Here is a 17134-nt window from a genome sequence, read left to right as displayed (position 1 = left end):
ACTTTAAGTACAGCTATCCTTTTGAATACCTCCTCTTTATTGATTGTTAGTCCATCCAACATCTCAACTGCTTTCTCTTTACTACAACTTCAACAGTATGTTCCTCCTTGATCAAGACAGGTGCAAAGTACTCATTTAGTACCTCAGCTGTGTACTCTGCCCCCATGCATAGCTCCTCTTTTTAGAAGCATAGAAACCATAGACAAGTTACAGCACAAAGAAGCTATTCAGCCCACTGTCTGGGCCAGTTGCAAAAACTTGCCACCCATTCTAATCCCACCTTCCAGCACCCAGTCGGTAGCCTCACAAGTTACAGCACTTGGTACAGATTCAGGTACCTTTCTGAATTGAGGGTTTCTGCCTCAATCGCCAATCCAGGCAGCGAATTCCAGACACCTACCACCCTCTGGGTGAATAAGTTTTTTTTTTCCCCCTAATATCCTTCTAATCCTTCTACCAATCACCTTAAATCTGTGCTCCCTGGTAATTTACCTGTCCGCTAGGGGAAACAAGTCTACCCTGTCTCATCTGTCCAGGCCCTTCAGTTTCGTACAGCTCAATCAAGTCACCCCTCAGCTTCCTCTGTTCTAAGGAAAACGACACCCGCCTACCCAATCTTTCCTCATAGCTGCAATTTTCAAGCCCTGGCAATATTCTTGTAAACCTCCTCTGTACAGTCAACTCCTGTCATTCACAACCCCCTCTATCATGAATTTGTTCACCCACATGAACATGCATGTACACCAAATTGCAGTATGCGGCCCCCAAAACTTTGCTTATCTGCAGTTTAGAATATTAAACTATCACCCTTCTGATGTCTTTCCCAAGTAGGAAATGCACACTGCACATGTGCCATCTCTGCGTATGCGCAAGTTCACCATTCGTGATTTCACCCTTCACAAGATTTCGCAGGAACAGAACCCCTGTGAAAGGTGCAGTTGACTGTACTCTCTCCAGAACAATTATGTTCTTCCTGTAATGTGGTGACCAGAACTGTATGCAAAATTCTAGCTGTCCTAACCAGTGTTTTATACAGTTCCAGCATTACATCCCTGCTTTTGAATTCTATACCTTGTCCTATCAAGGAAAGCATTTTGTTGTGAGCCCAAGAAAAGGAAGAAAGCTTACCTTTCTTAAAAAGAGAGATTGGGCCTCAGGAGTTTGGTAATTACAATTCTCAATGAGCCTCAGCAGTCTTCGCACATGCACAGATCGTTGCTTTTTATGATCTTTGGCTTCTGTGGATGTGCCGTCTGAAGAATGGCCGCACATATGCAGTTGCAGTTCACATCTTCAGGCAGGTAGAGGGCCCTATGCACATGTGTAGTTTGTTCTTTTTTGGGTTTTTAGATTTAAAGTCAGCTCTGCACTTGCACAGAGAGGGAAACAGCAAGGGGGGGGATCAGGTGACCCAGAAGAGAACCCCATTCTACAGAAGGTGCCAGAAGAAGCTGGACATGAATGGGAGATGCAGGGAGCAAGTCCCAAAGAAAAGAAGAAAGGTCTAAAAACCAGGAAGTGGAATAGAAAGAGGTCCCAGGAAGTTAGTCAAGCCAAGGAACAAGGACAGATCAGAAACAGGTCCTGTTCACTGGAATTGAAAGTAAAGAGCAGAAGAAAAGGCTCCGAGTTTAAAAACAGAGCTGCAGAGACCAGACTTAGAACAAAGTGGGCTTGCGAGAAGCCATAAGATCGAAGGAGACAGCCAAAGGTCGGTGACTCCTTACTGCGGGCTTTTGCAGCAATGATATTCTGCTTGGCATAGCTGAGTATCAGTGAATGGAAGGCAAAGCTTGAATGCATGTGACTATCCAGGGGAGAGGAACATCAGAAGGAGATCAAAACCCTGGAGGCGGATCCCTGTTGAAGATGTCTGAGAAAAAGCATCGGTTGGGAAAAAAATTCCAAAGCAAGTTCTTTGACAGTAGAGATTGGAAACCCTCGTGAGAAAGGCAGAGCTTCCGTGAGACCAATTGGCTCACGGTGTAACAAGCATCTGGATGGGGTTGATGAGAAATCCATAGCATCTGCTTTGGGTGGTATCTATTATGTGATCTTGGAGTGTGGTGTATCCGACATCACCAATCACCTATTGGTTTCATGGACTGTATACTTACTGTGATCACTGGAGTATAAGATAGACTTTGTAACTTGTGTTATCTTTACAAATCTGTATATATCTGTAAAGGGATAGTTGTGGGTGAAGGGGTAGTGTAATATAATTCTTTTTCCTTGTTTAACAAATGTTTTACTCTTCTGTTAGAAGTTCATTGGCAGACTCCTGTAACTTTAAACAAAAAATAAAAGTTAGGATCTTTCGAGCCAGGTTCCACCCTGGGATCTGACTTGTACAGTAATATCAGCTGGAATCATAACAATTCCATATGCTGCCTTCACCACCTTATATACCTGTCCTGCCACCTTCAGGGACCTGTAGACATACACTCCAAGGTGTCTCACTTCCTCTACCCACCCTCAATACCCTCCCATTTATTGTGTATACCCTTGCTTTGTTTGCCCTCCCCAAACGCATTACATCACACTTCTCTGGATTGAATTCCATTTACCACTCCTCTGCCCACTCAACCAAACCATTGATATCATTTTGGAGTCCACAGCTATCCTCATTGCTATCAACTACATGGCCAATTTTTGTCAGCTGCAAATTTCCCAATCATGCCTCCCACATTTAAGTCCAAATCATGAAAAGATATACAACAAACAGCATAGGCTCCAACACTGAGCCCTGTGGAATGCCACTGGAAACCGCTTTCCATCCACAAAAAACATCTGTCAATCATTGTCCTTTGTTTCCTGTCACTGAGCCAATTTTGGATCCAAATCACCAGCTTCCCCTGTATCCCATGGGCTTTTACTTTTCTGATCAGTCTGCCATGTGGGACCTTGTCAAATGCGTTATTAAAATCCATGTAGACCACATCCACTGCACTAGCCTCATCAATCCTCCTTGTTACTTCCTCAGATAATTCAATTAGTTTAGTAAGACATGACTTATCCTTAACAAAACCATACTGACTATCCCTGATTAAATCCATTCCTTTCTAAATGACCGTTTATCCTGGCTCTCAGAACTGATTACAATAATTTGCCCACCATCCGAAGTCAGACTGACTGATCTATAATTTTCTGGCTTATCCCTTGCACCCTTTTTTCAACAATGGGGCAACGTTTGCAGACCTCTAATCCTCTGGTACCTCGCCTGTGAGGGTTGAGAAATGATCCGAAGGGCATAAAATATTTCCTCCCTGGCTTCCTTTAACAGCCTGGGATACAGTCCATCTGGCCCTGGTAATTTATCCATATCAAAGGATGTCAGTCCCTCCAGTACTTCCCCTCTCATTATGCTTATTGTATCTAATATTTCACACTCCTCCTCCTCAACTAGAATGTCTGCATCATCCCTCCTTGTGAAATCTGAGACAAAGTACTCACTAAGAACCCTGCCCACATTTGCATTAACACATAAGTTACCTTGTACATCCCTGATAAGCCATACCCTTTCCTTAGTTATCCCCTTGCTCTTATCCTAATAAAATATTTTTGGGTTTTTCCTTATTTTACCTGCCAATATTTTTTTTATATTTTCACTTTGCTTTCCTGGTTTCCTTTTTACTTCACCCTGTACTTTCTATACTCCTCTAGGCTTTCTAACATATTAATTTTTTGTGTGACTGTCATAAACTTTCTTTTTCTGCTTTATCTTACCCTGTGCTTCTAGATAACCAGAGGGCTCTAGATTTGGCAGGATCACCCTTTTTCTTTGTGGGGACATGTCCACACTGTGCCCGTAGAATCTCGATTTTGAATGCCTCCCACTGGTCTGTCACTGATTTCCCTTCAAGTAGCTGTAACCAGTCCACTTTCGCCAGATCACCTCTCAGCTTTGTAAAATTTGCCTTTCCCCAATTTAGAACACATACTCCTGTTATATCCGTTTCCATAATTATGCTAAATCTAACTGTATTCGGGTCACTGTCTCCAAAATGGTCACCCATTGATACTTCATCCACTTGCCCAGCTTCATTTCCTAAGACTAAATCTAGAATTGCGTTCCCTTGTTGGGCTTGTTACGGGCTGGCTAAAAAGGTTCTCTTGAATGCCCTCTGTGCCTATTACACTGTTCATATACCAGTTGACATGAGGGTAGTTGAAGTTCCCAACTATTATTGCCCTATTGTTTTCGTACTCAGAAATTTGCCTACATATTTGCTCTTCTGTCTCCCCCTCATTTGGGAGTCTATAGCACACTCCTAGTAGTGTGGTTGCCCCTTTTTTATTTCTCAGCTCAACCCATATGGCCTCATTTGAAAGTTCATTTAGTATATCATCTCTCCTCAAGGCTGCAATTGATTCTTTAACCAATGATGCTATACCCCCACTTCTTTTAGCCCCCTCTCTGTCCTGTCTGAAAATCCTATAGTCCAGGGATGTTGAGCTGCCATTTTTGCCCCTATTTAAGCCAAGTGTCCGTCATAGTAATTATATCATATTGCCATGTGTCTATCTGTGCCCTCAGCTCATCGGCGTTGCTTGCTATATTTCTTGCATTTAAATGTATATCTTTTTAACACTGCCAAATTCCTGTGCTGTACACTTTTCAACCTTTGCTTCTTCTATCTTTTTGGTCCTTAATTGGCCCTGCCCCTTCTCTTACTACTTTTTTACTATTTATATGCCGAATATAAGACTATTGGATTCAATGCATATAGTTAGACCTGGTTAATGCTTATTAATTTGGAAAAACTTATTTTTGTTGCATGGTAAAAATCAATATGCTGATGTGACATTAAAATATTTTATCATGACAAAGTTAATTAGCTGATAATTTATTGAAGTACAATATCTCTTGTCCAGACAAAAGACATCTTTTTTCAGTACGTTATAACACAAAGTGATGTCATTTAAAACTTAATATTTTAGACTCTCTCCAAATATCTCAAAGGGAAAGATCACAACTAAAGACTGCTGTAGTAACATTCCTCAGGATCAGTTCAACATCAATGGGCACTTTTAGATTTTTGCTGTATTCCCAAAATAGCCACAGCTTAGCCTGCTGTAAATCAGGGGTAAAAACTACCAATATTTGGTGAGACCAGTGACCTGAAAGGCCTGCTAAAATCACTGACACTAGCAAAAATTTCACAATATAAATGCACCTAAAGAGGGGCTTCAATTTAGTCTTGTGTACAGTTAGCTTAGACCAAACTGTCCAGTAGTGTTACTTGATAAAAAAAATTATGGTCACAGGATGTGCTGATAATTATGCATGATTATTTAACTTATCTTTATTCATCCATCCAGAAAGATCCTAAATTCTGCTATCCATCACCCCCTATTTCATCTCATTAAGTTTCTAAATCTAAAAACCATAGTTTTTAAAACACCAAGATTCATCAGCGTAATTTTAACACTGACTCAGATTCATACAAACAGAACCATCTGGAAACACACAACAGTTTGAGAAGAGGTTTTTGCAATGTGGACAATTGTTTTTCAATGCTGCTTGAGCTGGGACTAAACTGCAAAAAATTGGTCTTTTCACTTTATAAACCTGTTCTATATTGTTTTATCATTTCAGACAGCCAGAAACTGCAGCTTAAAAAATAAAATCAAAATCAATAGTGTTTTTTTCATTACAACGGTAACCTGATTTTTTTTGGAATTTGCTTTGGATATAGAAACAGAAGAGAACTGATTAACCATGTGAAATCAATGGAAATTAATCAAGTTGGAACTGTAGAACATCCGATTCTTACCACAAACGGGCATATTAATGAAACACAAAATAAATGTGTTTGACTGTAATCATCATTTTAAGCATCTTCATTAAGGTCTGATAATGGGTCCACCAAGGCGTTTTAGAATTAGAAGTTTGGCACTTGTAATTCAGATTTAGGGAGGTAAGATTTTATTTTAGGAAAGCACTAAAAGGCATTAAACTGATTTTTGAAATCAGGATACAAGTGTATTTCTACAAACATTCTGGAATTACACAGATTCAAGTGTACATTCAACATTTGTGAAATATCTCCAGTATCTCTGTATCAATCACTGAACTGACAGTGTTTATACAGAAGAGTATAAGCAAGAATAAGTAAAATAATTGAACTTACACTGAGAAGTGCAACTTTAAATTCAAAAAATGACTGTACTCTGACTACATTAGGCAGGAATAAGAGACATTGTTCCTTTCATGATGAACCAATTACTTTCCGAACAAAGACTTAGTGTAACAAACTGCCAATAATAAAATGTTTTGTAATATGATATACCTGCATAGGATCTCCAGCCAGGACTATTCTAGTGGTTTTATCAGCCAACCCAAGGGCCATAATGGTTTCACACTCAATTGCTCGAGAAGCATCATCCACTAAAATGTGTGTGAAGTAGCCTGTGGAGAAACAATACATTTAATGCAAAAGAGAATCTGCACAGAGCTCAAAAGTATTGTACAGTATTCATTAGAAAATACCTCATCTTCAATTTTAGGTTATGTACAGCTAACAAAAATGACTTATATGCATCATTTTAGGCAAACTTTGTTTGCTGGGCTTCTCTGTGGAGTCTGCTGATCACCTGAAATAATGTCTATTCAATGAAATTGGACCCATTGTGCAACATAAGCCAAGGGATCCCCTCTATTCCCTTCTGACCCTTCCATCCCAGCATAACTACTCCTTATCATTAGGATCATTTCTCATTTTTAATAAGTACACTGCAAGCACTATTAAATTAAAATAAGAGTTCATTATTAATGTATAAGCTGATCAAATCTCAACACAACTATTTGCCTTTACACGGTGCTTTTAATGCTCTACGTTGTCCCAATTGGCTTCACTGAGGAGTAGCCAAAAAGGATTTGACACCAATTACTTGGGGTAACCAAAAACTCAGCCAATACAGCAATTTTTAAGACGATTTAAAAGAAGGCGAAAGGAGGGTGATGGAGAGGCTTCAGGAGTAAATTCCATGGAAAGGGATTTGAGCAACTGAAGGCTTGGTTTTCAATGGAGGGAGGAAAAAGGGCAGGGTCCGCAACAGGCCAGAAGTCAGAGAGATGGCTGGAGTGTTTTGTCGGGGTTGGGAAGTGTTGTGGTGGAACTAGTATATCTGAACTAAGGTTAGAGACTAAGAGGTGAGGCTATAAAGGCAGGGAGTTATGAGTGAGCAGAGCAGGCAGTGGTGGGTTGAGCAGGAGTTTGTGCGTAAAAGAGTACTGGCAGCAGAGTTTTAGGTAAGCTGAAGTTTATGTAAGGTGGGAGGTCAGCCAGATCAACATTGGAATATGTAGAATCTGTAAGTGCTGAAGGTAAAGATGAAGGTTTATCTGACAGCACTGACAACAGGCAGGGCAGAGATTGAGAGGTGCTGGAGAGGTGGGGCTGGGTGTCATCAGCGCAAATGTGGAAGCTGACCCCCAACATGTGTCTTCACAATGGCACAACCTAATGAAGTTCTACTGTGCTACTTCACAATAGGGCATACCAAGGCTTGTTTCAAATCAGGAGATACATACAAGTAAAGCTACATATCTCAGCCATTTCATCGGGAAAGCAGTTAAGCAAAGACCACAAGATTCCATGATGGTGGGGAAAACAATGGCAGGAGAGAGAGATTGAGGTTCATTCAGGTGACTGCTTGCAAATTCTTATCCCAGCAGCATCTCAGTGGCCCATCTTTTTGTCAAGGCTGATGGAAAATAAAAATGATTCCCAAAACGAACGTTGAAGCTAAACAATCTTGTTAAGATTGATAAAATCTCAGTGCTTGCAAAGTTCAAAAACCTGCCTCTATACCACACATGTATTACTTATTTTGTATTAACAGCTTCCCTCTGTAAAATCCTGAACCAAGAAGCTGTAAAGAGATTCAGCCCATGACATCAGTGAGCAGTTGTGTGGAACCACAGAGAGCAAACAGAAACTGACTGGGAACACAAAAAAAAAATTCAGCAATTTAAATACATACGAACATACGAATTAGAAGGAGTAGGCCTCTCAGGCTTTCTCTACCATTCAATAAGATCATGGCTGATCTGATTGTAACCTCCACTCCACATTCCTGCCTACCCCCGATAACCTTTCACTCCCTTGTTTATGAAGAACCTATCTAGCCCTTAGATAGGGCTTAAAAATATTCAAAGACTCTAATTCCACTGCCTTTTGAGGAAGAGAGTTCCAAAGACTCACTACCCTCAGAAAAAAATTCCCCTCGTCTCTGTCTTAAATGAGTGACCCCTTATTTTTAAATAGTGACTCCTGCTTCTAGATTCTCCGACAAGAGGAAACGTCCTCTCCACATCCACCTTGTTAAGACCTCTCAGGATCTTAAAGGTTTCAATCAAGTCGCCTCTTACTCTTCTAAACTCCAATGGATAAGAGCCTAACCTGTCCAACCTTTCCTCATAAGGAAACTCGCACATTACTGGTGTTAGTTTAGTAAACCTTCTCTGAACTGGGTCCTTCTCTGAACTACTTATAACACATTTATATCCTTCCTTAAATAAGGAGACCAAACTGTACACAGTGCTCCAGATACAGTCTCACCAGTGCCCTGTATAACTGAAGCATAACCTCTCAACTTTTGTAATCAATTCCCTTCACAAGAAACAATAACATTTTCTTAGCTTTCCTAATTACATACTGTACCGCATTCTAGTCTTTTGTGATTCATGCACTAGGATACCCAGATCCCTCTGAATCTCAGAGCTCCGCAACCTCTCACCATTTAGATAATATGCTACTTTTTTACTCTTCCCGCCAAAATGGACAGTTTCACATTTGCCCACATTATATTCCATTTGCCAGATCTTTGCTTGATAACTTCATCTACATCACTTTGTAGCCTCCTTATGTTGTCAGGAAGATATAATTCTCAATGTTATGGAATTTATTGTAAAATAGTGGTATCTTTTTCTATATGTGCCTGTGTGTGTGTGTGTGTGCGTGCGCGTGAGACTTAATTGGATTAAAGGTAGCTGTTCTGTAGGCTTTGATGTAAACATGATAAACATGGGGAAAGTTTATAAACGTAGGTGTCAAGAGAACATTTGGATTTTTAAATAAACCAGACTAGATTGTTTTCCAAAGAGGTAGTGAAATGTGTCACCTAGCCAGGCGAAGTTTGGAAACAGTGTGTTTATTTTTCCCAAAGATTACTGGTAAAACTTAGTGCTATGAGAGATTTTTATGATCAGAAAGATAAAGTCCGAAGACACAGTGAAACAATGGGAGTTTGTATTCAAAGGGGAAAATATGTATAAAGGAGTGAAGGCTGTGTGTAAGGGTAGGCATTTTTAAGATCTAACACGTGTGAAAAGCCGTCAGCATCTATGCCTCAAGCTGCTGTTTTCAAAGAACTGAAGTTAAGAAAGCTCGCTTTGAATTTGACTGGTTCAGGGTATTGTGTGTCACCTTGCCTGGGTCTTTTAAAATCTGTGTCTTACTGTTGCCTTAATGAAAGTGTAACTGGGAATCAGATTAAGTAGGGGATTTAGAAATTATCATAGTGGTAATTTGTAGATCTATGTATGTGTTTAAAATCATTTCTCTTATTAATAAATGTTTAATCTAGTTTTGTAAAAGCTTATAAGGTTTGGTGGTCTTATGACTACTGAATTTAAGGCACGCATCTCAAAATTTATACAAATTGCAAAACAAGTTGTAGCAGTTGTTTCAAGTTTCCCTTTGGGATTTAAACAACTCAACATTTACCATCTGCTGTGACATAACACATCCTTTTCACAACTTACTTTCCCACCTATCTTTGTGTCGTTCTCAACACTATAGCTTTAATAAAGCATTCGCTCATGGTCAGATTTAATTACTTTAAGGTACACCAATTAAATGCATTTCAACATCTAGAGATACCAAATCAGACTCTTGAGCAAGTGGTGAATAAAAACAGAAAGGGCGAAAATAATCAGGTCAGGTAGCATCTGTCAGGATGATGTTTCAAGTTGATGTTTCGTCAGAACAGTCCTGATGAAGGGTCATCAATTTGAAATGTTAATAGTTTCTCTCTCTTTCGACAGTTGCTGCCTGATCTGCTCAGTATTTCCACCATTTTCTGTTTATATTTCAGATTTACAGCATCCTCAGTATTTTGCTTTTGAAGAAGTGAATAAAATTGCTTGAACATCCAGAGAAACATAAATGATGGTAGCAATTGTCTCAAAATAAAAAGTCCAGATGTAATCTAAGATCTGAAATAATTCATCTGTCCCCAAGCGGAATAAACCACAATGTGAGCAATTAGGATTATGCAACTGCAAGCTTTCCTCAACTGAAAGAGCAAATTAGTCCAAATGACAGGCAGTCCCTGAATTCTTAACATAACCTCCTCAATAGGAATTGCATGTGAACTGCTGGATGGCCTTGTAAACCAAAGGCATTTTTATCAGCAGTGTGAACTCCCACTGTGGTTTTCTTTCACTCTCCATAATGCACAAAAGTATTTTTTAAAGCTTCAGCGGATATCTGTTCTTACAGACATTGTTATGACTGATGCTGTTGGAAAAGCGGAATTATTTTTAAAATCCCAGAGGGAAACTTTAAACAACTGTCATAACCAAGAATTTAAGTGTTAGGTTTGAGATGCGACTCTAAACTCAGGAATCAGACCACTAGTTCGAGAGGTTTTACACTACACTAAATGAAACATTTTATTAATTTATACAGGTTAAAATATATGTACACATGGCTACAAATTACTACTATCATAATTTTTAACAAATTCCCAAACTAATCTCCATTAAGGCAACAGCAACCCATAGACTTAACCAAACACCAGGCAAAGTATTTTCACCTTACGAATTCAAATCCTGTGGAGCCAGTTGGGAGGCTTGCAGCTGCCTTTTGATCTTACATTGCCTCTGCTCTGCATAACCGAAAACTGCTGAAGTTATACCTACCACCATCGATTGAATTCAAATTCTCATTGTCTCACTCTTTGAACTTCGCCTTTTAAAAATGAAACCCCTTTCATCGTACCAATTTTATTAGTATTATAAACATATGGCTTGGTATCTGCTAGATAGGCGTCAAGTTTTCACCCCACTTCTTGAATGTTCTATTCAAAAAATGCAAATGCATGCTCTCTTCCATATCAAAACTAGTACCCATCAAAGCACCCAGGCTAGCTGGCTTCAATCCAATTAAGACACACCCGCAGACTAAACCTCTATTTTAAAAGAAAAATATTTTCCAAAATGTTATATACATTAATAGCTTCATGACATCCGCCACTTATCGAAAAATGAACCGTCATAATTCTAAAAGACGGCTTCATTTTAATAACCCATCTCACACTATCTCCTATACGTATTACACTATTCCATTACCAGGTGCATGCATTAACATAACAATACATATATACACAAGTCCTTGATATCAACAGGAATCACTCCAGTTCAGTATCCAGGTTTTTTTTTTTAAAATGTCTCAATTTCCTTTAAGCTTCAAACTCTTGATAATGCATCTGCGAACAGATTTTCTCTTCCAGCAATATGTATAATCATTGAATATCTTCTCTGTTGTACATTCAGATTCCGTGAAAAATACACTATCGGTTTTTCAATTCCAGTGTCATCTTCTTGTACAGCCCCAATGCCTATGTCGCTTGCGTCAACAGCCAACTTCAATTGTTTGGCATAATTAGGTACTGTCAACACTGGTGTCGTAGTTAATACTGTTTTCAAACTATCAAGTTACTTCTGACATTCCAGTGTCCATTGAAACTTCTTGTTCTTTTTTAATGGTTCAGTCAGTGGAGCAACCACACAGCTAAAATTTGGTACAAATTTCCAGTAAAACCGATTCAAGCCCAGAAATCTCAAAACTTCTCGTTTTGTTGTAGGCACTGGGAAATCCACTATATTCTTGACTTTCACATCTCTCGGAGCCACCTCACCATGTCCAACGGTATGGCCTAGATGCGTAACTTGCGCTTTTGCAAATTCACTTTTAGCCAAGTTCATCACCAAATTAGCTTCTTGTAATCGAGTAAATAATTTTTCCAGATGCTATAAATGCTCCTCCCACGTTTGACTGAAAACAATTAGGTCATCAATATAAACACACAATTGTTTAGACCCGCAATTACTTTGTTTGTCAGTCTTTGAAATGTCGCAGGTACATTCTTCGTACCAAATGGCTTGACTTTAATCTGATATAGTCCACTTGGTGTTACAAAAGCTGATATCTCCTTTGCCCTCTCCAGCAATGGTAACTGCCAATATCCTTTTAGCAAGTCAATCTTAGTGATACATTTTGATTGTTCCAATTTCTCAATGCAATCCTCCAACCAAGGTATGGGATATGAATCCGCATTTGTCACCGCATTCACCTTTCAGTAGTCCACACACAGTCTTTGTGTTCCATCCGGTTTCGGTACCAGTACAATAGGCGAACTCCAGTTATTGCAACTAGACTCAATAATACCATTTTGAAGCATGAAATCAATTTCTTTTTGTACCTGTGATAACTTTGCTGGATTTAATCTATAAAGTTGTTACCTCACTGAGCATGATATTTCTATACATATATCATGTGAAGCTAAATGCGTCTTTCCCAACTGATTTCTACAAATAGGTTTGTGTGACTGCAGCAGCTTTTCCAAATCACTTTGACACTTGCTTGGAAGGTAACTCAGTATTTCATTTAAATTTTCAAGCACCCCCTCATTATCCAATTTGAGGAAAATCAATTTCAGAATCCTGCACTTCTACCTCTTTCTCATCATCTATCATCACTAATACTTCTTTTTGTTCCTCTTCCCTGTCAAAGTACTTTGCAAGCATATTTACACGACACACCCTCTGCTTCTTTCTTCTATCTGGAGTATTTATTAAATAATTTACTTCAATCAATTTCCTTTCAATCCTGCAAGGCCCACTAAATCTTGCATTTAAGGAATCCCCTAGTACTGGTGACAAAACGAATACTTTCTTTCCAGAAACAAAACTGTGAATTTTAGCCTTCTTATCTGCTTTCACTTTCATCGTTTGCTGAGATATCTTTAAATGTTCCCTAGCCAACTCTCATGCTCTGTTCAATCTTTCCCTGATATTTGATACGTAATCCAGGAGAGTAGTTTCTGAACTTTGACCCACCAATTTCTCATGAATCAATTTCAGTGGTCCCCTTACCTCATGACCATAAACTAGTTCAAAAGGGCTAAAACCAGTCGATGCATTAAGAGCAAATAACAAAAATGGAATTCCCACATCCCAATCTTGTGCATAATCAAGACAGTATGCTCTTATCATAGTTTTTATAGTTTGATGCCATCTTTCCAAAGCTCCTTGTGACTTCAAAAGATAAGCTGTTGACGTAAACTGTTTTATCCCCAAACTGTTCATTACTTCCTTAAACAGCTGTGAAATGAAATTTGACCCCTGAACTGATTGTATTCTTTAGGTAAATCATATCATGTAAAAGATTTAATTAACTCTTCCACAATCTTAAAGGTTTCGCTTGAGGAAACCTAGCAGACATCCATTATTGTTAATAAATACTGATTTCCACTTTTAGTCTTAGGGAGGGGTCCTACACAATCAATCATGACCCTGGTAAAAGGTTCTTCAAATGCTGGTATTGGAATTAAAGGCACCGGCCTAATCACTGTTTGTGATTTTCCCGTCACTTGACATATATGACAGGTTCTACAGAATTTGACTACATCCCTATGCAATCCTGGCCAAAAAAAACCTCTGTATCTTTTCCTGTGTTTTCCTAATTCCTAAATGTCCCTCCATTGGAATTTCATGAGCAATCCTTAGAATCTCATTTCTATAACCTAATGGGATAACAATCTGATGCACCTCCCTCCACCCTTCATTTGCTGAGACGTAATCCGACTGCCACTTTCTTATTAATATATTCCCTCGAAGATAATAACATACTGGAATACATTTTGCTTCGGTTTCTGAATAAGCTTTCTGATATAACTGTTTAATCGCAAATCATTTTTCTGTAACTCCACTAACCTCTTTGAATTAAACACTTCAACTGAACTGTCCTGCATTCCTTCCTCTGAACAGTGTTATCAAATATAGTGCCAGCTAATTGGATTTCGACACCTTCTTCTTGCCTGTGAACTGCCTGCTTATCTTGTTTATTTTGTTCTTCCCGATGGGCCTTTGATCTCATTATAACACAATCAGGAAACGATCCAGGATGTTCCTCCTGTAGCACTTCTGTTGAAAACACTTCTACAGGCTGCTCAACTACCATAGGCATCACCCACATTTGCAATCCAGCTATATCATTACCCAGAATTAACTGAACCCCTGCAATGGGCAATTTTTCCACCACTTCAATTATAGCTTCACCCAGCTTCCATCTGTTCTTGAAATTTACCTTCCACAACGGAATAGATTTAGCATCTCCATGAACCCCACTTATTATTACCTTCTCCAGCAACACTCCCCCTGAACAACAAACATCACTATCCCACAACATTAAGGATTGACTAGCCCGTGTCTCTTAAAATTTTAACATCTTTATCTACTCCACCCTGTACACATGGAAAGACATTCCCTTCACATACAAAGTCTTTAAACATTTCTGCAACCTGCTCCCCAGAATTCTCCTGTGTAAACTGTGACACATTCTCACTTCTTTACCTTTCACTGATTCTCCCTGTTTCACCTGTACACAAACCACTGGCTTCTCCTCTGCCTGAACCTCAGTACCCATAGTACTTTTACTTCCAGAGCTTTTCTGTACCCCAATAATTCCTACAGATTTTTGCTGCAATCTCCAACACACTGACTTCATGTGCCCCACTTAATTACAATGAAAACACCTCAATTTTTGAATGTCAAATCTACCTTCAGCACTTTCCTTTTGTTCTGGGAAAAAACTTCCCGGGAACTTCCAGCTACTCCTTCCCTTCCCTAACTACCTGCCTTCCTTTCACCTTCCCACTTTTTATCCTATTCCAATTTGAAAGGGTAACGGGAAAAAGGTTTAGCTCTATGAACTAACTCATAATCATCAGCTATCTGTGCTGCTTGTCTTACAGAATCAACCCTCTGTTCCTCCACATGAGTTCTCACTACCGAAGGGATTGAAATTTTAAATTCTTCCAAAGAATGACTTCCCTAAGAGCTGCATATGTTGACTCTATTTTTAACACCCATATCCACCAGTCAAAAGTATTTTGTTTTACTCTTTCAAACTCAATATAAGTTTGCCCAGGCTGTTTTCTCATATTCCTAAATTTCTGACTGTATGTTTCAGGAACCAACTTGTGCACTCAAAATAGCTTTTTTCACCACGTTATAATTCACCGAAATTTCTTTTGAAAGCGAAGCATATACCTCAAGCCCCCTACCTAACAACTTAGACAAATAATAATGTCCAGTTTTCCTGAGGCCATTTCATCTGTTTAGCTAGCTTTTCAAATGAAATTAAGATTGCTTCAATATCTATTTCCTCAAACTTTGGAAGAGCTTGTATAAATTTAAACATATCCCCACTGGGTTCTACTCCAGGGATAAATCCTTCCTCACCTACTGACATCTCTTTTCTAACTGCCAACATTTTCAGTTGGAATTCTCTCTCTCTCTCTCTTCCTTTCTCTTTCCACCTTCTCCATCTTCACGATTTCTAATTCCCTTTTAAAAACCATTTCTCTGTCCTTAGCTTCGAATTCAATTGCAACTGAAGTCTCACTATCTGCAGCTGTGACTCACTAGTGTCAGGTTTCACTTCCAACTATAGATGCTGTGCTATACATTTAACTGTATCAGATTTCCTAGCCCCCTCAGGTAGCCCCAATTGTAACTTATCCGCCAACTCTGTTAACTTACTTTTGGTTATTTTCCCCAACCCAATCAGAGCTTCTAAGATAAGTCTTAGCAATTGCCAAAGCCATTTTGCAGTCTCACCATTTCTAAAATACCTCACCAACTCCTGAATTCAAAGTGCCTCTTGTACTCTTAAGCTTAAGATTCACCAATTCCTAGCCAATCGAGGAATTAGAAATATAATTTATCCCGGACGAGCCCCCAGTTGTTATGGCCGACGCAGCTGGAAAGCGGAGCTATTTAAAAAATCCCAGGGAAACTTTAAACAACTGTCATAACCAAGAATTTAAGTGTTAGGTTTGAGATACGACTCTAAACTCAGGAATCAGACCACTGGTTCTTGAGATTTTACATTAAACTAAATGAAACATTTTATTAATTTATACAGGTTAAAATATATGTACACATGGCTACAAATTACTATCATAGCTTTTAACAAATTCCCAAACTAATCTCCATTAAGGCAACAGAAACCCATAGACTTAACCAAACACCAGGCAAAGTATTTTCACCTTACGAATTCAAAACCTGTGGAGCCAGTTGGAAGCTTGCAGCTGCCTTTTGATCTTACGTTGCCTCTGCTCTGCACACCCGAAAACTGAAGTTATACCTACCATCATTTATTGAATTCAAATTCTCATTGTCTCACCAGCCTCTTTGAACTTTACCTTTTAACAATGAAACCCCTTTCATCGTACCAATTTTATTAGTAATATTAACATATGGCTTGGAAGCTGCTAGATAGGTGTCAAATTTTGACCTCACTTTTTGAAAGTTCTATTCAAAAAATGCAAATGCACATTATCTTTCTTCCATATCAAAACTAGTACCCATCAAAGCACCCAGGCTAACTGGTTTTAATCCAATTAAGACACAACCGCAGACTAAACCACTATTTTAAAAGAAAAATACTTTCCAAAATATTATATACATAGTAGCTTCATGACAACATACAAACAGTTTAACTCTGAAGAAAATTCTCATCACCTTATCAAAATATCGGATTTTCTTGTTATTGACTGACCATGCCCCATTATAGCAAAACTGATGCTCGTTGATAGCCGTGACACCAATACCCTCACATACAATGATCCAAAAGCAAAGAAAATCTATAGTAACAGCTTACGAGTGGGACTTAATTTATTATCTTCTGAAATTTTCCAACATATCTCACTCATTTAAATTGACAGAGTACACATTTTCTTGCAAGTTTAGACAGAAAGAAAGGGAGTTGGAGTGTGAATGAGAATGGAAGATAGGGATCATCTAATGAAGGAGCAGTCCACTGGCCTTACAAAA

At 38.8% G+C, this 17134-nt stretch overlaps 1 protein-coding gene across 5 annotated transcripts in view; it reads right to left on the bottom strand.

Annotated features, from left to right (window-relative positions):
- Nucleotides 1–17134, bottom strand: part of LOC144690711 (putative helicase with zinc finger domain) — a 453895-nt gene that overhangs the window by 297013 nt on the left and 139748 nt on the right. For all 5 annotated transcript variants that reach the window (XM_078558475.1, XM_078558473.1, XM_078558477.1 and 2 more), the window contains one exon: nt 6294–6412. In XM_078558475.1, the coding sequence (XP_078414601.1) occupies nt 6294–6412 (119 nt within the window). The remainder of the gene's footprint in view (nt 1–6293; nt 6413–17134) is intronic.

Source organism: Cetorhinus maximus, chromosome 15 (genome assembly GCF_964194155.1).
Source record: "Cetorhinus maximus chromosome 15, sCetMax3.hap1.1, whole genome shotgun sequence".
In the NCBI taxonomy this organism is placed as follows: domain Eukaryota; kingdom Metazoa; phylum Chordata; class Chondrichthyes; order Lamniformes; family Cetorhinidae; genus Cetorhinus; species Cetorhinus maximus.
The sequence above is the reverse complement of the archived record's forward strand: the minus strand, read 5'-3'. Positions and strand labels throughout refer to the sequence as shown.